A 23,754-nucleotide genomic window follows, 5' to 3' on the forward strand; every position below is an offset into this window, starting at 1 on the left:
CGGGTGAGGTAGGAGGATGGAAAATCTGAGACCAGCCTGAGCAACTTAGCAAGACCCTATCTCAAAATTAAAATTTAAAAGGGCTAGGGATGTAACTCAGTGGTAGAGCACCCCTGGGTTCCATCTCTAGTACCCAAAACAACAACTACTGGTGAAGTCACCCTCTGTTACCTGTGCAGACTGGGGACTGGCCACACAGAGCAAGCCATTGGGGTCGGGGAGGGAGATGTCCCAGCCCACTGCCTCCTTGACACTGACCCCTCCGTGGGCTGCAGGCCTTCCAGCGGCAGATCCACGAGCGGCTCACTCAGCTGGAGCTCATCAACAAGCAGTACCGGCGGCTGGCGAGGGAGAACCGCACCGACACGGCCAGCAAATTGAAGCAGATGGTCCACGAGGGCAACCAGCGCTGGGACAACCTCCAGAAGCGGGTGACAGCCATCCTGCGGAGACTCAGGGTAACCTTGCCTGCAGCACAGGGGTTATTTGTAGATTTTCAGGGAGAAGCGATATGGGACAGGCAGTGGCAGGCTTGTAACAACGCAGCGAGATTTCACTGCAGGACTAACCTGTCTTAGTGTTCTCTCTGCACCAAGGAGCCCTCAGCTGCCAGCATTCATTTTTACAGAGGGATTTGTGTTGGGGCTTCTTAAAGCCTGTTGATGTGATCTGTGTTACCAAAACACAACTCTCTACAACTTCCAGTGTGCACGTGAGCACAGGGACTGCCCACAGAGCACAGGCCCTGCTTCCTGGGTCAGTGGAGGCAACACACAGAAAGAGCCCTGCTTTGCCTGTCTGTGTGTTGTTATGTGCCCCCAGGAATATGCATAAACCCCATCATGCATGTGCCCCTCTGCATTGCAGAGGTAGGGGGCAGCCATTATTCTTTACAGCTCAGTGACTAACCTCAGAGGTTGGGGGCTGGTGTTTCAATAATACAGTGGGGACCCCCCTCCCCCAACAGAGACTAAACTCTTTGGATGCTCAAGTCCCTCATGCAAATTGGTGTGATATTTGCAAATAATCTATGCACATCTTCTCCTCCTATACTTTAAATTGTCTCTGGATTATTAATTGTCCCTAATATAAGTAAATACTTATTACAGTATGTTGCTCAAGAAAAGTCTTGTCTTGTCCTGATGTTCAATGCAGACAAATTTTCTTCAAATACTTTCTGTCACAGTTGGTCGAATCCTCCAGTGTAGAACTTGAGGATACAGAGAGCCAACTGTATGTACTCACCCTGGATTTCTGTAGTTCATAAGGTAAACCTTTTTGAGTCCAGGTTTCAGCTAAAGGAGTATAGTCAGGAGCTATCCAATGTGATATTAACCCCTACTCTGTTCTCAAGGCAGAATGCTTTTGAAACCCTTTTAGAAAGATAAGAATATTTTGTTTTGGTGTTTCTGGTTTGGTTTGGGTTTTAACCCTCTGAGGAGGACATTGGCTAGCATTTCTAGTAATCTAGACAGTTTCATTGGTTTTGTTGTTGTTGTTGTTGTTGTTGTTGTTTTTGCCCCTGAGCATCCCCAGCCTTTTTTTTTTTTTTTTTTTTTTTTTTTTTTTTTTTTTTTTTGGCAACAGGTCCTCACTGAGTTGCTTAGGGCCTTGCTAAACTAGCTTTGAATTTGTGATCCTCCTGCCTCAGCTTCCTGAGTTGCTGGGATTACAGGCGTGTGCCACCACAGCCAGCTCATTGTGTTAATTTCTTGATTGGACTATTACTAGTCTAAATGGTCATTTGGCTCTGAATGCCACATTTCTCTGGAAATTGGCTGCCCATCTGAGAGCCTCCTAAACTGGAGGTGATGCATCTCCTCTGGGTCTCCAACATGCTCAGAATTACACAAAGGCAAGTGGGGCAGTCAGTCATCCAGGTTCAGCCCTGCAATCTGCACTTTTCTATCTTGAAGCTGCTGCTAAATCTGCCATGCCTGGCCCAGCCTCTTAAGGGGTTCCTCAGTGGACAGGGGAAAATCCCTGACTTAAAGAATTACAGAATTTCAAGTGTTTGAAAAGACCTCTGAGATCCTAATCAACATTCCCACACTTCCCTCATTTGCTAGGGTAGAAACCAAGGCTCAGAGGTTGGGGGCTTGTTTGGTATCACAGCCAGGACCAGACCCAGGCTGCAGTGTACAGTGCTTTCAGGCTTCCTGGGCACCCCGGATACAAGTCTTCCCGAGCACTCGGGCACCCTTTCCTTTGAGCCAAAGGTGATGACTACCTGAACTTTTTCCCAAGGTCAGTACAGATCTGATTTCTTCTCCTTTGCAGCATTTCACCAACCAGAGGGAGGACTTCGAGGGCACCAGGGAGAGCATTCTGGTGTGGCTCACAGAGATGGACCTGCAGCTAACCAATGTGGAGCACTTCTCCGAGAGCGATGCTGATGACAAAATGCGCCAGCTGAATGTAAGGGCTGCTTCCTCAGCTCCTTTTCAAAGATGACAGCTTTGAGGAGGAGCCCTGGCCAAGTACAGATTTCACCTGATGCTCTAAGAGCAAATTCCAGAATTCTTTGAGCAGCTAGGTTGCATCTTACCTATGTATTACTGGGTTCTCATGAGCAAGAACACTAATCCTTGTAGTTGAGGAGTCATTGGAATGAGGCCCCCTCCCCCTTTTTGATGGCCACTTATAAATCATCCAAGGGGAGAATTTGCTTTAGGTTCCAAATAGAAACATCATACAATGCTGTTTCTCTAGCACTCAAATTGGGTATAATGAAAGGGAAATCTATCATTGGTGGTGCCAAGAACAGATTTAACCAATATCCAAATTAGGTTTATCTCATGGTTATTCTCTCCTTAGCTAGACTTTAGAAGAAAATGAGAAATGAAAATCTTTCTCCCCTAATGGCACCCCCATAAACATTATTATTTCACCTGAGGCAGACAGATGCCCGTTGGTTGCTTATTATGGGAAATGTTCTTGTGTTCACCCAGTATCAACCAGAGGAGTTCCTTCCCTCACACCCAAGGATGTCAAACCCTTAGAATTTATTAATTGGAAAAAATCGGTGCCCAGAAGGAGGAGGTAAAAAATACATATACAGCCTTTTTAAACTATTAAATCATCATTGTCACTTGGTTAAAAATTGATGAAGCTGGAGTCCTGGGTACAAGACAAAATGAAAATAGGAACAAAACCAAAATGACGCGCCTTTTCCTAAGGCCCTGTTTGAACATAGCACTGGACGCCCCGGGGGCAATTTTCTTTCTTTTGAAGTCTTCTCTTTCTCATCCTCTAAATAGGGCTTCCAACAGGAAATTACGTTAAATACCAACAAGATCGACCAGCTCATCGTGTTTGGGGAGCAGCTGATTCAGAAGAGCGAGCCCCTAGATGCTGTGCTGATTGAGGACGAGCTGGAGGAGCTGCACCGGTACTGCCAGGAGGTGTTCGGCAGGGTCTCTCGCTTCCACCGGCGCCTGACCTCCCACGCTCCGGTAAGGGCAAGGCGACCTGCCCAGGGCTCCACCAGACCGCTTAAAGAATTGGGATGTCAGTTTTGTAGAGGTTCAACTGATTGATTTTATGGTTAAAAATCACTGAGCCTATGCTGAAATTTTTCATTTCTGCTTTTATTAAATAGAGCTGTGATTACTTCCAAGTCCCCACTACCCAGTGGAGAGGATGATATTTCTAAAACTTCCTGCTCCTCTGACCTGTTTTCAATGTATTTCTCAGTACAGGGCTCCTCTGGCACATGATGGTACTCCGAGAATTCATTGAAAACTGTTATGGTTTTTTTATTACAAATTTGGGAATGTGTTTCTTAATGTGTGAAAGCTTTTAATATCTGTGCCTTTCTGGTGTTTTGTTGGCAGATTTGAAGTTGTTTTTGTTTTATTTTGTTTTTTAAACTTTCTGATTCTTGGAGGAATTTGCTACTAACATGAAAGTTTGCTCGGCCTTTCCCCTACCTTCCAGATAAAGTTATTTAAGTTTGATTATATACCTCAGCTTTCTATCTTGGAAATAGCTGGAGATTTTGCAAAAATACAGATTCTAGCCCCATTCTAGATTGGCTAAACTCAAATAATCATAAGCAGAGCCTGGGGGTACAGTTCTTTTTGAATCAGCCTTAGAAATGCTGGTGATGGCTGCTAGCCAGGCAGACTTCCAGGGCTCCTTCTAAGTGAATTGCCCTTGAACTGGTTAATTCTAAAAGCTGGATACTCTTCCCTTTAGGGTTTGGAAGATGAAAAGGAAGCTTCTGAGACCGAAACAGACATGGAAGACCCCAGAGAAATCCAGACCGACTCTTGGCATAAAAGGGGAGAGAGCGAGGAACCCTCGTCTCCCCAGTCCCTGTGCCATCTTGTGCCCCCTGCTCTGAGCCACGAGCGGTCTGGCTGTGAGACCCCTGTCAGTGTGGACTCCATCCCTCTGGAGTGGGATCACACAGGTGACGTGGGGGGCTCCTCCTCTCACGAAGAAGATGAGGAAGGTCCATACTACAGTGCACTCTCAGGTAATGGCAGATCCCCAGAGTCCTAGAAATTGACCCATTTGGCTGTGTTCCTAGCACCCTAGTGACACGGGCAGCTCTTGATGTCTAGCTTGTGGCCGACCCAGACAGACTTCTATAGCTTCCTGGGTTCTGTCCTGTCCACCTTTTGACTTACCTGAGAACTGGCTCATTCCTATAAGCCAGTGAAAGGGTGAAAAAGCAAAAAATTGACATACAGACATTAAAGCCACGCACAGATGGCTCTCGCTGTTGGGGAGACTCCTCAGCTAACTTTTCAGTGGAGTTTCTCGGAGCCTCAGTAGACTGAGCATCTCTGTTCTTTCTACAGAACTTCCCCTCCCTCCACCACTGCAGCAGGCAATCAGAGGTCAGCTGGGGGAAAAAAGAAAAAAAAAAAAAAAACTCCTGGTTTCAAAACTCTTCTAATAAAAAAGATAGAGTAGTTAGTTTCCTCCTTTCGGCTGACAATGTTTCACAACTGTTAACTTACTACTTGGGCATTAATCTACAGGCATGTCCAGTGAGGAAAATGACATTATTCTTTTTCAGATGTAGAAATCCCTGAAAATCCTGAGGCCTATCTTAAAATGACCACAAAAACTTTGAAAGCATCTTCTGGTAGGCCCCTGCCCGTGCACGTCTCCACATGGCAGAGTCCCGTGACGCATATTGCATCCTAACCCTCGCTCCCATGTCCCGTCTGCCCTGTGCCTTCTGTGGACACCATGCGCCTTGGTCCTCGTGTCATGGTGTATTTACACTGCCTTACTCACCCATAGCTGCGTGCTCCCTGCCCTCACCAGAGCATATCCATGCCGGCCCTCCTCCCCACAGGGCTATGTAGGAGGAATTTTTTCATGATGCCTTTTTTCATTTCCTCCATCTAACTGAAGTCCTTTGGCATGGACCAAGCTTTTCTTCATGGTGGCTTGGTTTGGAACTATTTCCTTGCTTCTGACCATTTCCAGGGACTGGGCTGGGTGGGTGGGGGTGAGGGTACCCCTGCCTCTGCTGCAGGAGAGAAAAAACAACCTCCTTTCTTCGACTTGCAGCTCTAACCTTTATCTTTCACTCTGTGGTGGGGGAGAGCCATGAGCAGCAGCCCTTGGGGTCTCCAGTCCATCTTCAAGGTCACCCCTTCCCCTCAATTCCAAGAGGCCTTCTGTCTTCTTGGCCCCCAGATCCAACCTGGCCACCCACTTCCACCCCCCTACTCAAGATACCAGCTCCATTCAAAATGCCACTCATCCCACAGCCACTCATGCTCCTTGTGCTCCGCTGTGATCCCATCTAGTGCAGCACGATGCCGCTCAGCTGCATGACTCATCTCATCCCCTCCTGAGACATACTGACGTTTTGCAAACATGCATGCTTTGCAAGGAGAGCTGAGGAACTCATCTTGACACTATAACCTGATGCCATATTCCCCATGACCTGCTTTGTGTCACTAAAGAGGAATCCTTTGTTTGCAAAATAGACCATCACTTGCAACTTTTTGTTTCAGGTAAATCCATTTCTGATGGCCACTCGTGGCATGTTCCTGACAGCCCTTCTTGTCCCAAGCATCACTACAAACAAATGGAAGGTGATAGGAATGTACCACCCATCCCCTCGGGTTCCAGCACCCCTTACAAATCAGCCTATGTAAGTCTTGACTCTCCTGGGAATGTAACCCAAATGTATGAGTAAGAGTTAAAATTTAAGAGAGATTTTTGGTGCAAATTACATGTGGTCACTCCCTAGGCACATCTTGAATTGGTTTTCTCATGGGACAGTTGCTCTACTGAGGGACTGGGGATAAAGCTCAGTGGTAGAACACTTGCCTAGCATGGCCCAAGGTCCCAACGTCTGGGTGATTCCTAGCACCACCAAAAAAAAAAAAAAAAAATCTCTGCCAAACTGTCCATCCATGCTCCATTAGGACCCTGGAAAACAGACCAGAGAGGTTTCTGGCCAAAACTATCTTTGTGTACGTTGACATAATATAGTAGTAATTGTTTCTGTTTTGTCAGTTTTCCATGTAAAAATTAAAGAGACGAGTTACTGGGCCTTCCTGAACTGCTCCTGAGCTCCCAAGCCTTGGTTATGTTTATCTTTTTTATTGTTTTTTTAATTGGTGCATTATAATTATACATAATAATGGGACCTATTGTGATATATTCATACATGCACAACACATAAATTGATCTGTTTCATTCCCTGATATCCCTGCTTTCCTTCCCTTTCTCCCTCCCCAGGACCCTTTCCCCTGTTAAACTGACCTCTTGACCACATCCTAAGCAAAACACCATGACTTCATGTTTAGACTTGATGGCAGGCCATGGTGGATGGTGGCTTGGGTTCCCAGCCCTGCCAGTTCATGACTGCAGAACCTAAGGCACTTTGTCTTGCCTCTGTGAGCTTGACTCACCCAAGGATAACCCTGCCTTGCATAATTGTTGCTAAGATTGATGTGTGTAAAGGTAAAAGAAGGCCCGCAGGAGTGGAGGTCATCATTACTGCTGCCATATTGGGGGAGAGGGGTAGTCACAGCATCTGTCCCTTCTCAGTTACATGAGTTCTTAGCATGCTCCGGCTGGGCAAGTGGGGGACAGCCTAGAGTTTACTATGGGCCACAGAACATTCTTAGTACAGAGGATTAGTGACAAGAGAATTAAAATTAAAGCATCCCTTTTATCTTAATACCATCTTTTAGAGAAACCAACAGCAATGTAAGCATCAGGAGATTTAGTCAGAGTGCCCTCTGTCTAGGAGTGACTATGGCTACACACTTGGAGATGGATCATCTTCACACATTCAATCCCAGTCATTTAACAATGGGTTGGCCACATATAGTTCAGAAATACTTCCTTTTGCTTGGCAAGCAGCTCTCACTTAATCTGCCCTTCTGGTGTGAGATAAGATGGGGGGAAGAGACCCAGCGCCTGACCTGTGCTTCACATACCCTGGGCCCATGTGGTTTGCTTCTCCCAAGCCATTACACTTCTCATGTCCTTCATCTGGCCAATTTCAAAAACTCAAACCTTTTTGTTGTGTCTGAAGCAGGCATGTCCCCACAAATTTGAAGGATTTTAAAAATTTGTTCATTCCACACAAATAGGCCACATGGACTCAATCCAAAAAAAAGGAAGGATAGTTTTCCTAAAAGAAACACTTTTATTTTTGCAAAGGCTTGAGTAATATAGTCCATTCAGCTCTGTGATAATAGAGAGCCAGTGAATATGTGCTGTGAAGGACACACACCCTGAGAGGCGGTTTGTCCAGCCACCTCAGTAGGGAGATGGGAGGGATAGTGAAAATGCTGTGGAAATGTGAACGTGCCAACACAGTAAGCACAGAGATTGTTTTTAGATTTCTTCCCACAGTTCTCCTGGGGACCTTGAAGCATCCAAATTAATTTTATTCCCATTGCTGCCATGTTGCCCTTTCCTGAGCTGCTGCAGAGGCTTTTCAATTTTTTTTTTTTTTTTTTTTTTTTAGTTGTAGATGGACACAATACCTTTATTTTATTTATTCTTTTTTTTTTAAAAATGGTGCTGAGGATCAAACCCAGTGCCTCACACATGCTAGATGAGCACTCTACCACTGAGCCCCAGCCCCTGTTGCAGAGGCTTTGTTTCTCCACTCGGCTCTGTTTGCTTATAAATGCTAACCACGTACGAAGCCACCTCCATATTACTAGAGAGTGGCCCTTCAAAGCAAAGGGCCCCGTACCCTTATTTCTTGCCTATTAGTCTGAACCCAGTCATTTTTCAGAAAACTTTAATTTTTATAGATGGTAACTTAAAAATTGACTCATTCTAGGGAAAGCTGCTATTACATCCAGGCACTGATGGTGGCAAAGAAAGTCCAAGAGTCCTGAACGGCAGCCCTCAGCAGGAAGACGAGCATCTGGCCACCCTAACAGGACAGCCATCAGGTACTGCTATGCCGGCGGGTATCAGAGAGGTTGTGTGTGGTATTTGGGCTGAGCTGAGCATTTGAAACATTACCTGACAGAATATTAATTAGGAATTAAGCTGGGTGCAGTGGTGAATACCTATAATCCCAGGAGCTCCAGAGGCTGAGGCAGGAGTATCACAAGTTGGAGGCCAGTCTGGACAAATTAAAAGGGTTGGAGATATAGCTCAGCGGTAAAGGTTCAATCCCCAGCACTCACCCCCCCAAAATTAGGAATTGATCAACATATGATTCACCAAAACTATTAAACTTACTCTACAACAGCCAATATTATTTTCAGATTAAATAACTTGTATTTATGAGTCCCTATTCATTTTAATTTGGAAACTGTTCTTTAAACATTGACAAAATATGCCTCCTATGATGAAGTTTTTAATGACTTCATATATATATATATATATATATATATATATATATATATATATATCAAATGTGAAGTCTCAGGAGGCTGAGGCAGGATGATTTTGAATTCAAAGCCAGCCTCAGCAACTTAGTGAGGCACTTAGTTTTTATTTAGAGACAGGTGTCTCTAAATACCCGGTCTCTAAATTAAAAAGGTGGGCGGGGGGGGGGGAGCTGGGGATTTGGTTCAATCCCCAGTACCCCCCCCCAAAAAAAAATCAAAATAAAGGTGATAAAGTGTTCTCAAGTGTCCCCTCATTAGACCAGACCAATATCTGTCAAAGTTTTTGCTCAGCGAAATCTAAAGTGAAGCTGATGTTCTGTGTGATTGTGTGTGGACCAAAGGAGGAAACAGAGAACTGAGATGCTGAGCAGGCGACCAGAGCACACATGGGTCCCATTCCTCCCCAAGTCCCCGCCTCTTTCCAGCCTTTGGGAGTGTGGCACAGATAAATGCACTGTGCCATATTCTGGAAAAGAGAACAACCCTACCCAGATCCTCCTGCAAGGGGCGTGCGTCCCACACACTTTTACCACGCTGACCCCTAGTAGCTTCAGCCAGAGAAGTCTGTCTGCATTATTGCTTTTTTTAAATTGGTGGCTTTGTTTCAGGTGCCTTTGACAGATGGGAACTGATTCAAGCACAAGAGCTTCACAGTAAACTCAGAATGAAACAAAACATGCAGCAGCTGAACTCTAATATCAGCGCCATCACTGCTTGGCTGGGAAAAACTGAAGCAGAGCTTGAAACTTTAAAGATGGCAAAGCCTCCCTCCACCATCCAGGAAATGGAACCCAGAGTGAAGAGATTGCAGGTGAGCTGGAGGCCTGGAGGGAGAGGAGCTGAGAACAGGCACATGAATGCACTGCTGGGCTGGGTAGGTGGCAGCTCACAGATGGAGCGTGGTAGAGGTCAGCCTGTTTCACGTCACTTCTGTAACTGACAAGGTCGCAGAGTTCTATTTTTACATGGAACAGTATCTACAAATGATTGAAACCCAGAGCAGTGCTGGAGAGATATAGCTCAGATTCCCCAGGGATGGACAGATCTGATTTCCCAGGCACCTCTAGACTTTTCTGTTGTTGTCGTTTTTATTATGGGGGATTGACCCCAGGGGCACTTAACCATTAGGCTGTGTCCGTAGGCCTTTTTCTTTTTTGAGACTGGGTCTCACTAAGTTGCTAAGGCTGGCCTCAAACTTGTAACCCTCCTGCCACAGACTTCAGATTACAGACAGATACCACTGTACCCAGCTACCTCGAGACTGTGGAGGTGCTGGTGGCCACTGTCCAGCACCTTTAAGTCTGAACTATATGTATAGTTCCAGGTTGGTAGATCCTGTGGCCTGATCTGGTCACCCTACCATACTGTTGGGATTTGTCACCCCATAATCAGCCTGTGCTCCACCTGTACCAGCCTAGGGAGCAGAGTAGGGGCAGTTCAAGCCCTGTACTTTGGAGGTGTTCCAAACACAAGCCTGAGCTCTAGAGGCCCTGGGCAAGGGGTCTTGGGGTATCCAAGCACTCTTCATAAGTGTACTTTTATTTTACTTTGTGTGTTTGTATATCAGGGATTCCCATTCATCTTAGAAATAACATTTCTAGGATATCTGGAGGTAGAAAAATGATATATACTGTATCCAAAAGACTTTGAATCTGGGTCCAGAAATTTTATTAAGTCCATCACAGAGCAAGGGCTGTGGCAGTCAGCGGGGTCGCTTCATGCCTCCAGGCATGAAGTTAGTCCAGCGAGTCCACCAGCAAGGAGACCAGCCTCTGCTGTCGGGCCGTGCGGGCTAGCATGCCAGGTTCCCTGGCCTTATAAGGCAGCTCCCTCACCTGATGCTTCCCAGCCAGTCACAAGCGAGGTCACTTGCGTTTCAGTAGCCACAGCCCGGAGAAGTGTGTGGAAGGCCTGCTCCCTACTGAGGTTCAAAGGAGCCCCTCCTTTTCCAGAGCACTTAGCCCACTCATTTCCCTCTGTGGCAGGAGATATTAAAAGCTTTTGACAACTACAAGGCATTAATGGTCTCTGTCAATGTGAGCGGCAAGGAATCTCTGCCAACTGAGAGCACCGAAGCCACAGAGCTCCAGAGTAGACTCCGCCAGCTGGGTCTGCGCTGGGAAGCGGTCCAGGGCGCAGTGGACAGCTGGAGAGGGGACCTGCGGCAGTCGCTTATGCAGTGCCAGGTATGCTGACTCAGCCCAAGGCCCTGTCTCCGGCAGCGGCCAGGCCCATGTGGTGGGAGCAGCAGATATTTTTATTATCATCAGACTGCTTTGGCACAAATGTGGCTTGTACTAGGAAATGTGTGCTTTACTGTGTGTTTCCAAAGAGTCATGCACCCCAGTGCACGCGCGCGCACACACACACACACACACACACACACACACAGTGCTCGCCTTGAGTCTCCTGGCCTCACCCACCCCCTGTGACCTGTAAGGGTCACAGCAAACATTCTTGTAGGTTGGGAATGCCACCCCAACACTGCCCCATCTCTGTCCTTCTGCCAGAGTGATTGGCAGACCTGGTCATGGACCACAGGAACAGTTAATCCAGGTGTACGACTTCATAGCTTTGGACTTTAGGCAAAATCACTGAGTCTCCCAGTCTTGGTTTTCTCATCTGAAAAATGGGCATCGTTTTAATACCTGTCTCCCAGGTCCTTTTTAGAACTAAATGAGGTGGTGTGTGTCATCTTAGCCCTGTGCCTGACATATAAGTGCTCAGCATTTATTAACACTGCATTGCTGTTTAGCTGTGACCCCATTTTAGGGAACAGAGCCCACCACAGCCTGGGCCAGCTCCCTTAGCCACAGAGCCCAGTGAACTTGTTGAAGAATGCACATGGTCTCTTGGTTGAGGATGACCTGAAGCCCCTCCTTTCTGCTAGCACTTTCCCCCTGCTCTCCCCTTGGCTTGGTTTGAGGCCTTGTACTGTAATTGAGATGTGGCCCTTTTATTCACTGTCTTAGAAGAATGGGTGACTGATGGCTGAGAAGCAGCCTGCAGCCTTCTTGGCACTTCCTCTCCCATGGTGCCCAGAAGGCGCAGTGCTTAGATTATGTTGTTTTTTAAGGATTTCCACGAATTAAGTCAAAACCTGCTCCTGTGGCTGGCAAGTGCTGAGAACCGGAGGCAGAAGGCTCATGTCACCACTCCAAAGGCAAACCGCCAGGTCCTCCAGGAGTGCCAGAAAGAACTAATGGTAAGTTCCCTTCTCCAGGGTTCTGCAGATCACTGGCTGCTGGCTGCTCCAGCTGGTCAGAGTGCTCCCGGGCACTGACAGTGCCAGAGGCAGCTGTGACTGTGACTGAGCTGTGACTCAGGAGTTTGGCTCTCATGTTCCCTTTGCTGTCCACCAAGCAACCCTCTGTAATCGTGAAGCACAATGACTTGCAGAGATGAAGAGATAGAGCAAGAAGTCTTTCAGACTCTCAGGAATTGGGGGCATAAGTGTTTATAATACCCTGACAAACCAGGCATGGCATTACAGGCCTGTTATCTCAGCAACTCAGGAAGCTGAGCCAAGAGGATTGCAAGTTTTAGGCCAGCCTGGGCACTTAGCAAGACACTGTCTAAATATCAGAAGAGCTGAGTGGAGCTTAGTGGTACAGCCTCATGCACACTTGCCTAGTGCATAAGATCTTAGGTTCAATCCCAGGTACTTCTGAAATAAATTACATCCTGAAAAACATAAGGCCTGGGGACATAGTTCCAGGACTCCTGTAGGTACCAAAGTTTTGGATGCTCAGGTCTTCCTACCCCACCCCACTCATTCCTTTCCTCTGATTTCTCCAGCATCATAATTATCTGCAGAGTGGAAAGGAATAAAAAAGCAGGGACAGGGTGCAACCTGCTTGCGTTCTAAACAGTGCTAGACTGAGGACACAGGCAAAGTAGAAGGCTCAGCATTCATCGGGAACTGAGAAAGCCTCGGGTGGCCACACCAGCTTCTCTTTGGACAACTATTTCACACACTTTTTATTTCAGCAACTGAAAAAGGAACTAGTGGAACGTCAGCCTCAAGTCAACTCCCTACAGGAGCTCTCCACCAGCCTTCTCGTTAAGGGGCATGGAGAAGACTACATTGAAGCTGAAGAGAAGGTCCATGTCATCCAGAAAAAACTCAAACAGTTACAAGAACAAGTATCCCAAGATTTAATGTCCTTACGGGGAAGCCAGGTGAGTCCCCTGGTGGCTTTTTTAAGGGTTAAGATGTCACAGTAGAGGCAGACAGAAGGCAGGGTGTGTAGCCTTGCTGTGGCGAGGAGGCCAGGAGAGAGCAGGTGGTCTGAGTGGAGCGTGGCCATAAAAGTTGCATAAGCTCCTCACATGTGTTCTGTATGTGAAAAGGGAGAGAGCAAGGTAACTGCCTTAATTGTCATGGCTGGGGTTATGGAAAGCAGCCATCCGCCATCATTTCTGCCTTCAGATCGATCAGACTCGAGGCTTCACTCTCACCTGTATCTCAATAGTGCTATTTCTTGAGAGTTTCCCTTGACATCTGCCTTAGTGGATGAGGGCCTGGTCTTCCCACATCACCCCACTCACTTCAGAGGTTTCACGTCCTCTTTATTGTCCTGGTCCCTTTGTTCTCACCACTTCTCTAATTTATTTAACTTCCCTCTCTTTAAAATGGGATAAAATTTAGAACCAAAGGAATGCCCAGGCTGTGGGCTCCCCAAACTTGGGACAGGTCCCTCTACTCTAGAATGTCTACTTCCTCCTGTACCCCCAAGACTTGATGTCTCGATGGCCACAGTGACCTTGGTGAGCCCCTGGTCAGCTGGAATCAGTGCACATGGCTGGCCTTGCCCTGGTTATGTTCTCTCTTGTCTGAAAAGGTTTCGAGTCAAGGGCGGAGAGCAAGGGAAGGACCCTGCTCAGGAGGAGCTGTAGGCTTGGGGAGGGAGCAGGGCCTAGAAGACTGTGTGAAGCATGGTTCTGTGCTCTTGTGACTGTTCTGAACTGAACTGTTGGGGTGTGGCTTTCAGAACTCAGACCCATCTCTGCTCAACTTTGAGGAGGTAGACTCCGGGGACCAGCCTTCTGCAGCAGCCATGGCAGCTCCCCAAGCGAAGGTGAGAGCCCCTGCCTTCTGTCAGAACCACAGTCGTGATTTTTTTTATTTTTAATTTTATTTATTTATTTGTATGGGGTGTTGAGAATCGAACCCAGTTCCTCACACATGCTAGGCAAACGCTTTACCATTGAGCCACAACCCCAGCCCCATACACTCGTGAGATGACAGAAACTTGGAACTCCAAGACCCCTTTAGACAGTTCCTGACAGCACAGATCTGCTTTAACTCTAATCAAAAGAAATTCTTCCTCCAAAGATTTTTTTTTTAATATTAAAATATACTTTTTAAAAGTCCTGACTCAAAGATTGTCTCCTACTCAGTTACACTAGTTTGGGATCATAGTAGATTGTAAAATACGAGGGCCCTTGTTAAAGGGGTTTCCTGATTTCTCCCTCAAATCAGATCAACAAACATGATAGTTTAACAAACCCAATTATTTCTTACTCAGTATTGTTGAACCTCAGGTGTCTTAGTCTAGTCTCAAGTGTGGCAGGAAGACGAGCTATAGAAGTGTATCACTTTAGGACCAAACTGTCTTCAACTTACTCTTTGGCTTCTTTTTCCCAGCAGGTCAGAGCAGAGAGAACTACAGAAGATGAGAATGAGACAGACAGCAGGTAATGACCTCACAGTCACGGGAGTGACTCCCCAGGGTTCACAGTCACTGTGCCAGCTCTGCCAGTGCCACTATGCAGGTCCTTGTAGAAATCTGGTTTTCTTTCTCCTGGAAACTGCTAGGGTTTCTCTTCCAAAACAGGACCCCAGCTGTTGGCTGCCTTTGGCTCTCTCACCCCAGATTTTCTTGCTTACATAGCAGAGGGTCAGGGGAGCAGGTGAGTGTGTCCTCTGGAACCTGCTGATCAGCTCTCCTCTGTTGGCAGGATGTCTGGCCCCGGCAGCTCACGGCCACGGCGCTCCTTCCTCTCCAGGGTGATCAGGGCAGCACTGCCCCTGCAGCTGCTCCTGCTGCTGCTGCTGCTCCTGGCCTGTCTGCTGCCCTCCTCCGAAGAGGACTACAGCTGCACCCAGGCCAACAACTTCGCCCGCTCTTTCTACCCCATGCTGCGGTACACCAATGGGCCTCCCCCGACCTAGAGGGCTCAGCCAGTCCCAGCACCATACCACCAGCCTCTTTGCTATGGGTGCCCAGCTTGTGGCCCCAGACCAATGTGTGAGTGACTCTTAGCACTGGGAATGTCCAGGGACCTGCCGTGGACACCCACCTCTGGGCTTGTCCAGAATGGGCTCTTGGGGTTCCAGGGCAGCTTTCAAATGAAGTCCTTCCTTGGGGACAGGGAACTATTGCAGCAATTGCCCGGGGCATTTGGGCAAAGCTAGTTGATTGGTTGAGGGAACTCTGGAAAGGGCAGTTTTCCTAAGAGTCTCGCACTTTGTAAATTCTGACTTATTTGTAAAACAGCATTATTATAACGTAGCTAACGTGGTCCATGAGCAGTGGCGTTCATCACAGAATATATATTAGAGAAACAAGCAGATCCCACCTTAGAAATGGTTCCAAAATTCATATGCACCGAGCTGATTGACTGAAACAATCATATTTTAAATGTTTAGAATCAGTTTTCTTCCAATCAGCTAGTGATCTTGAGCTACCAGTTATAAACCAAAATGTTCAGCTCAGTACCTAGATCTGCTCTTTTATATTGCTTTAAATTTTTAAAGAAATTTTATTGCATGGATGTGGTTATTTGTGCATATTTTTTAACAATGCTGAATCTATGAATAATGTAAACTTGGATTTTTTTAAAAATCAGATTTTAGCTTGAGCTTTTGACTAATGTACAGTAAACGCCAAACTACAAACTTGATAGGGATGTTTTTGTAAGTTAATTTTATAAAAATTTTCAATGTTTAAAGAGATGCTTCAGGTTTGGTTGAACCATTTTGCCAGGGGGGCGGGGGTTGGTACAGAAACTTGAAGCTGTCTGTGGTATGTACAACTCAGATGTTTCTCATTAAAAAAAAAAAAAATTAGCCAAACTGTTGTAGTGAATTATATCACAAAGTGGGTCAGTGGCAGTCTTCTATTAAACAAAAATTGTTTTTAAAATATTATAAGGGGCTTTTTATTCTAAGGTAAAATTTATATTCTACTTATTTAACTTTGTACAGGATTGTTTGAGATCTAGAAACCTCACCCTGTCTGGAGGAAGGACCCTTGTATATGTGTCAATGACTCAATGTATGATCTCAGGTGCTAATAGGGAGTAGATGAAGAAAGTCCCAAAGGGAAGGTGGACACAAAAGATCAAGACCATATGACCCAGTTTTTGTATTCCCATCTCTTTCTGGAATGAATTGCAGACTCAATATCCCTTATCCAAAATGCTTGTAGCTAGAAATGTTTTAGATTTGAAGCTCTTTTTGCATTGGAATATTTGCATATGCATAATGGGATATATAGGGGAAGGGAACCAAGTCTAAAAAGGTATTTTATATTTCGTATACACCTTATCCACAGAGGCTGATGGTAATTTTATGCTATATCTTAAGTAATTTTGCACATGAAACAAAGTTTCACTGTGCAGAATCCAGTTGTAGCATTATGTTAGTGCTCTCAGTGCTCAAAAAGTTTTGGATTTTGGATTTTTGGGTGAAGCATGCTCAACCTGTGACAGGTAATCAAGTGTTTAACAAATGTTTCAGGCAAAGCCACCTACCTTCCATACAATTCCAGCACCACTGTCTGCCTTCTGCCAAAACAAAGAAGGTAAACCCCAGCATTTCTGCTGCCTTGAAGTTACCCAGTTCCACACCTGCATCTCAATAGATGTGAAAATGGGTCATTTTCTGCGTTTGGAGGCTGAGGCAAGAGGATCACAAGTTCAAGGCCAACCTCTGCAACTTAGACCCTGTCTCAAAAAATTAGGGCTGGGAATGAAGCTCAGTGGTAAAGTGCCCTGGGTTCAATTCCCAGTACCAAATAATTCACCTTTTTCATAAATTTCTCTGGGATTACATTAATTTAAGTAAAAATGTTACAGCTCTTTCCTTAAGGCACTGAGTTGCTTAGAGAGTTCCTGTTCCATTTTAGCCTGAGAGGAAGAACAAAATTCCTATCCTCCCTCTCCATCTTCCATTCTGCCCTAAGGGGGAGACCTGAGGCTGGTCAAAGTGCTGGTTGCATTTCAAAGCCTAACTATGCATATCAATTGTGGACACTCCCTCAAGATAAAGACCTTTAAGTCTTGAGTTTAGTCACCCCCAACTCTGATGAAACCACTGCTGCCTTCCCTCACCTCAAACTCAGTGTATTCCCAAAAACACTTCTCTGAGATAATGTTTTATATCGCTGCAAATATATTTGCATCTTTCCATCCCCACTTGTGGGGGAAATTTTCAAGTGACCATTGACCCAAAGATAATTTCAATATGAATGAATTATTTTCCCCTTCATTTCTGAAGGGTATGATACTAAATGACTCAGAAGGGGTCATTACAGAAAATCTACCCAGATAATTGATGCCCTGCGCACCAGGACTTTGATATTTTGTGGGCTTCATTTTACTCATACACACTTACCTGTGGTCAGCTCACAAATGATTTAGTGACTAAAGATTAAATGTTTCTTGTTGAAGAAGCTGGATTGCCCATGAATGAATGAATGAATAAATTAAGGGAAATTAGACTAGAAAAATAAATAAATTTAATGATTCAGGAATAGAAATGATCAACAAGTGTGTCAGAGTTTCCCTGGAAAATGGCCTATTGCTTGCCAAGTTATTTCCTCTGAATTGAAGCTTAGAAAATCATTTCAAGAGTAATCATGTTGGGGAACCTCAGTGCAAAGACCCTGTTACAACTTGCCCAACTGGAAACTAGGGAAACCACATCTTCTTTAGAAGATTTGTGTGGTAGAAAATGGGAGGTGGCTAGTGATTTAAACCTTACTGATTATCATGAATAGCAAGAAGAAGGGGAAAAGTAAAGGAAAAGCTTTGATTATAAGAATATTGTTAAATAAATCAAAGTAAATGTAACTAATCAAATATATACTGTAATCTAAAAATGAGGGGCTGGGGTTGTGCCTCAGTAGCAGAGTGCTTGCCTTGAACATGTGAGGCACTGAGTTTGATCCTTAGCACCACATAAAAATAAAAACAAAATATATTGTGTCCATCTATAACTAAAAAATTTTTTTAAATGAGACATCAACTTTCTATATCAGCTTTGATGAATGGATAAGAATACGTGTAATTTGTGTATTAAATATTTGAATATAAATTACTGTTTATTATTTCATACCCATGGAAATGACAAAATAAGATATCTCATTATCATTTTTACATTTTGATTGTATATAGATAATAGATATCACTTATTCAGATTGTTATAAATTCTAAATAAATAGAGCCTGAATTAATGAAGTTTAAAAAAAAAAAAGAAGAAGCTGGAGATGAAGGCAGAGATGAACTCTTCTGAAATGAGGCATTTGTGTTTATGGATCTCATAAAGGAAGAATGCGCCCATGGTCGTCATCAAATTTCCAGAGGGCTCTATAAACTCAGAATTCACAGTAGAATGTAGACACCATTTAGCCCAATTATAAGTTCTTATATGCCCAACAAATACGTCACAAAAATTAGGAAATCACTTTATTTATGTCACATTAAACTTTTCTCTGCGATGGTTCCATAGACATTGGAAGGACACAGTAAGGAAAAAGCGCTACTCAGAGGAATGGAAAGCAAGTCTCCAAGTCTGCTTCCACACAACATCACACATTCATTTCTTGAAAAGTCGGCATTTGAAAGCCTGTGGACGGGAGTCAACAAATCAAGGGCACAAAGCATCGCCCCCCAAAAATGACAAATTAGAGCCAAGCAACAAACTCTGAGGTACACAGGACCATTGAAAAATATAGTTATAGGACCAATACTCATATGACATTCAGACATCTGCCCTTCCCAGAGAGGAAACCCACCATCAACTGGCTGGTCCTATAAGTGAATTAGGATCCTTGGCATAAAAAAAAAAAAATCCTTAACTCATGAACAACAAAAAAGGCTGATAGATTTATGTATCACAGAGACCACAAACATGGAGCCAAAATTCCAGTGAGCTCAAGAGCTATGAAGATGCCTGTATTTTCACAATATGGTATTAAGCGCTACAGGAAAGTATTCATGCCTAAGAGATGTGAGACTTCTACATGGGTAAATTTCCAAGGAATATACTCAGCTTGACACATTTGGGGAAAGTAGTAATAGGTAGATAGTGGTGGTGATGATGGTCCCTTCTGGCCTGTGAGCCCAGGAAGAGGAGAGGAATAATATAGTACATCTTTTTTTTTTTTTTCTGCCTGCCACTGCTGCCACTTGTAAGAATTCATGCAGACCCCATCCAAGCTGAGAAGGCAGGATCTGAAGGTACAACACAAGCAACCCTAACTGACTAACCATCTTTGCATCCTACTGAGATTCAGCTCAAGAAGCAGAATCCTGCAGCAATAATGCTAGCTGGACAAGCAGACTGGAATTCCATCCCAGGTTCCACGGTAAGTATGACCTTAAGCAGGTCAGTTGTCCCCTGGGGAATTTCATTTACACATGTATAAATGATGGAACTGGAGCTGGGTGCTGTGGCACATGCTTGTAAACCCAGCAGCTCCGGAGACTGAGACAGGAGGATCATGAGTTCAAAGCCAGCCTCAACTCAGTGAGACCCTGTCTCTAAATAAAATACAAAAGAGGGCCAGGAATGTAGCTCAGTGGTAGAGTGCCCCTGAGTTCAATCCCCAGTACCCACCCACCCACACCCCCAAAAAAGAAAAGGTGAAATTGAATTTCTGTGTCAGAGGTTTCCAAGCTGTTAACTGTGTCTACAGGGTTGTAGTAGGCATTAGGAGTATACAGTGTCATCAGTAAGTCCCACTTAAGTCACAGTAGCCATGCATGTCAGAGTGCTTTTAATAAATGGATTCTGCAGTTTAAAATTATTGGGATGGGGCTAGGGCTGGAGATATAAGTGAGTGGTAGAGACCCAAAAGATAGACAGATATATAGAGAGATAGATAGATATACATCTCATGTGCATCCCCGGCCCTTTCATAGTTTTTGAACTAGTTGAACTGCTTGATCACTTCCAGCACTGGACTTGGACTGCCTATATTCAGCTCTGTTACTTGCCCTGTGTGGACTGGAACAAGTTCGCTTAGACTCTCTAGTTTCCAGCCAGAAAGTTATGATCATGGTAATCATTATGGAAATTGAATGTAAGTAAGTGCTAAAGGCTTACTTTACATAACCTTTATTGTGTTTTTTGAAAGGTTTTTGGCAGCTTAAAGATATGTACCAATCTTATTTAGAGACAGGGTCTCACTGAGTTGCTTTGCACCTTGCTTTTGCTGAGGCTGGCTTTGAACTTGCGATTGTCCCACCTCAGCCTCCCCAGCTGCTGGGATTACAGGCATGCACTACTGTGACTGGCAAAAAATATACCAATCTTAATAAAAATATTTTGTTTTAAGCCAGGCGTAGCATATACCCATAATCCCGGGGACTTGGGAGGTTGAGACAGGAGAATCATAGGTTTCAGGCCAGCCTCAGCAACTCAGTGAGGCCCTATCTCCAAAATAAAAATGGTTGGGCAGGTAGATCAGTGGTAAAGCACCCTTGGGCTTAATCCACAGTACCAAAAAATATGTACGTATGTGTGTATAGAACTAGAAACTGAAGGTTCATCTTGAATTAGAAAAAGTATCAAAATATTCAAGACCCTCAGCAGATGAAAATAGGAACCAAACACCTATTTTCACTTGCTAGAAAATTCTAGAATTGCTTCCATTTAGCTCACATACATATGAATATGTAGTACAGTTTTGCCAGGAGTTGGCAATTGATTTTTTTGTTCTAACTGAATTCTGAAATAACTGTTTTTACTATAATTAAGTTTCTCTAAATTTGTTATTTGGCTGACAACTCTGTCTTTTGTTCTCATAACAAATTTTCAAGAAAATCTCAGGATTATCTGGGGTTTAATCTTTTCTAGTTGGTCCTGGTACATGACAGGTCTGAGGATGGAAAAGAGGGAGTGAGAACAGAGGGAACTTCCCTTAGAAAACACACTGTGAAAAATCACTGCTCTCCTGAGGTTGTCCACCCTGGTCCTCTTTAGGGACAGCCAGTCACTATCTGAATCTGAGTGAACTCTGGGTGAGAAGGACATTCCATGGTGACCATTAACATTTGTCTATATGACCCCATCTTAGTTACTCATGTTTCTCAAATTAAGCCCAAATATCACTCATCTCCTGTAAATATTTCTTACATTAAATGATCAGTTACAAATTAAAACAGGAAGGAAATCCTGTGATACCAATATAAGGCAAAGCTGAGGATCAGGGTTCCAAAATATGTTGAAAGTAGTTAGGTCTTGTATTCATTCAATAATCGAATTCCTGTTTACACTTGTCAGATTCTGTTTGCTCTAATTAATTCCTTTTAAAAACTGAACTTGGAAAACACTGCGATCCCTGCTTAGCTACGGGAGAACTCGAACTTGAATGTGGACATAGACTATTTAAGAAGAGTAGACATCCCCAAAATGAAGGCATTTCAAAGAAAGCACTGTGAATTAGACAAACTACCATCTTTAAAATGGACACAGAGGATTTGACCAGCACATCAAAAGGGCAGCCTAAAGCATTAAAAAAAAAAAAAAAAGTCCATCCTTAGAAGATATATTTGGATCAGATGGGCAGAGATACTCAAAACACTTCATCTGAAGAGGAAGAGGGCCCTGGGATACTCGAAATGAAAAACAAACCCTTTGAGTACCGAGTATGTTTTCTCTATCGTCTAGTTGCCCCAGATCCCAGTCAGAGCGCTGGGGTGAGAAGGTGCTAACCTGTGCAGCCAGCACACCCAGATGAGACCTGGAAAGATTCACATCCTGGCTAATTCCTTGAGAAACAGAAGAATTTGTGGAAAATAACTAAAGGCCACTGGACAAGAATCACAGGGAACGCCCACTTACCTGGAAACACAGGACTTGGCACAAAGGGCACTTGGCCACCTGAGTCCAATCTGGTACTTTAGGTGTCAAAACTCCACCTAAGGGGGCCGGGTTGTGGCTCGGTGGTAAAGGGCTTCCCTAGCACATGTGAAGCACTTGGTTCAATCCTCAGCACCACATAAAAATAAAAATTAAAAAAAAAAAAAACTCAACCTAAAAAATCCACTCCGCTATGTACACATTAGGCAATGGATTGGAACCCATTCTATTGTTTATTCTTGTTTTTCTTGCCTGGTAATCTATAAAATAGAAGAATTCACTAGCAAATAACTGCTCAAGGCTGCCTTCTTTGCCCCCACTGCCAAGCCTTGTGTGTTTACAGTAGGAAACTTTAGGCTGGTCAGAAAGAAAGAAAACTGACCTTCTCTGCTTCCTTATGAAATCAAGCTTGTTTTCTGTGCTGAATTTCTCTAAGCCTGTCACATTTGGGTTACTGAGAATAATTTTAAACTGCCTCAGATTACCAGGCTTGGTGTGTCCAATGTCCAAGTGTATCTAAAATAGCTAAACTCAACTTTTTTAGTAAAGTTGCACCAGGGTCAAAATTAAGAACTAAAGGTTTTTCACTAGCAAAAACTAACCTTTGTGACATTAAATTTAATCTTCCTAATGACAGTAAATACAGGATGTGCTAGCCAAAGTAAACTTATTTTCAAAAAGAAAATGTACTTACTGCCATATTCCAAGGAACTTTTTAAAAACATTACTACAAAAATCAACATGATCATTTAACTGTTATTTTCCAAAGTAATGACTGTTATACATTTTACACATTGGCTGTGTCCTCCAAAAATTGGACTGAAAATTTCCATTTTAAAAAAAGTGAGTTAAAATTGTCATTTCAGAAGTGCTTTGTCTTCCTTTCCTATTTCTATATTGCCCAGACTACCATATAAATTTTCTGATAAGAAAATATTTTGAGAGTTCCCCAGGGGTTAAAAGGATTATTTTTTGCTATAAATACTTACCCCTAAATAGTTCTCTTTTTAAAGGAGAGTTTCCAAACCAAGTCTTGTTCCAGTGGTGTCTAGACAACATGGCCCCAGAGCTAACATGCTAGTGTGTGTGTGTGTGTGTGTGTGTGTGTGTGTGTGTAGCATCTTTCCACAGAAAAGCACCCATAACCCATGGTGTCCCTGTGTCCCCTAGGTGGCTGATGTGGCACTTATGGCTGCCACTTCTGCCATGTAAGATGGAAACTGCATTCACAGCACCCTGGGAAAAACTGTGGCTAAAACCCACACCCACAAGAGAATCCCATTCCTGCAGACATGAGGTCTTTCTGTAGCATACATGCTAAGCACACTGGGACAATAGTTTCAAGAAGGCCCAACTCCAAGGGCAGAGAAATTTAAATCTGCCACAATACTCCATGAAAGTGATCACACACACCAAAAAAATTAGTGGGCTCCATGAATGCAAACTATGGGACAGATGTGTGCAAAGAGAGCAACAAAGCCTGGTAGGAAGATCAAGGCTCACATGCCAGTTTACCCACTGTCCCCTTGGTCTTTGACAGAACCTCAGAACATGACATCAGTCCTCACAGGCCTGTGAGGTAGGTATGTGAAACTAGTTAACTGATTGTCATTGCGGTTTTCGATCCTATAATCAAATGGTCCAGAAGAGAGCATCCAAAGGTCAATTCCAAAGGGACTACAGAGTGCACAGTAAGGGTTAGTCCATTTCCTATCAATATGTCATGTTCTAATTTGCAATACTTCCAAGTCAGACTTACACCATTCATTCCAAGACCTTTAGGATATTTCCCAAAGAGGTGGAATGGAG

General features: G+C 44.2%; 1 protein-coding gene across 7 annotated transcripts in view; it reads left to right on the top strand.

Annotated features, from left to right (window-relative positions):
• Positions 1-15,758, top strand: part of SYNE2 (spectrin repeat containing nuclear envelope protein 2) — a 336,255-nt gene extending 320,497 nt beyond the window's left edge. For 5 of the 7 annotated variants that reach the window (XM_081290325.1, XM_081290330.1, XM_081290326.1 and 2 more), the window contains 14 exons: positions 276-458; positions 2,281-2,418; positions 3,261-3,455; positions 4,201-4,483; positions 5,033-5,101; positions 5,988-6,127; positions 8,288-8,402; positions 9,458-9,660; positions 10,835-11,035; positions 11,926-12,054; positions 12,840-13,031; positions 13,844-13,930; positions 14,500-14,549; positions 14,814-15,758. In XM_081290325.1, coding sequence (XP_081146451.1) covers positions 276-458; positions 2,281-2,418; positions 3,261-3,455; positions 4,201-4,483; positions 5,033-5,101; positions 5,988-6,127; positions 8,288-8,402; positions 9,458-9,660; positions 10,835-11,035; positions 11,926-12,054; positions 12,840-13,031; positions 13,844-13,930; positions 14,500-14,549; positions 14,814-15,027 — 2,199 coding nt within the window. In that variant the 3' untranslated portion in view covers positions 15,028-15,758. The remainder of the gene's footprint in view (positions 1-275; positions 459-2,280; positions 2,419-3,260; positions 3,456-4,200; positions 4,484-5,032; positions 5,102-5,987; positions 6,128-8,287; positions 8,403-9,457; positions 9,661-10,834; positions 11,036-11,925; positions 12,055-12,839; positions 13,032-13,843; positions 13,931-14,499; positions 14,550-14,813) is intronic. The other 2 variants (XM_081290328.1, XM_081290329.1) reach the window with 2 other exon arrangements.
• The last annotated feature ends 7,996 nt before the right edge of the window (positions 15,759-23,754 follow it).

Source organism: Spermophilus citellus (assembly GCF_964194105.1).
Source record: "Spermophilus citellus genome assembly, chromosome: 4".
In the NCBI taxonomy this organism is placed as follows: Eukaryota; Metazoa; Chordata; class Mammalia; order Rodentia; family Sciuridae; genus Spermophilus; species Spermophilus citellus.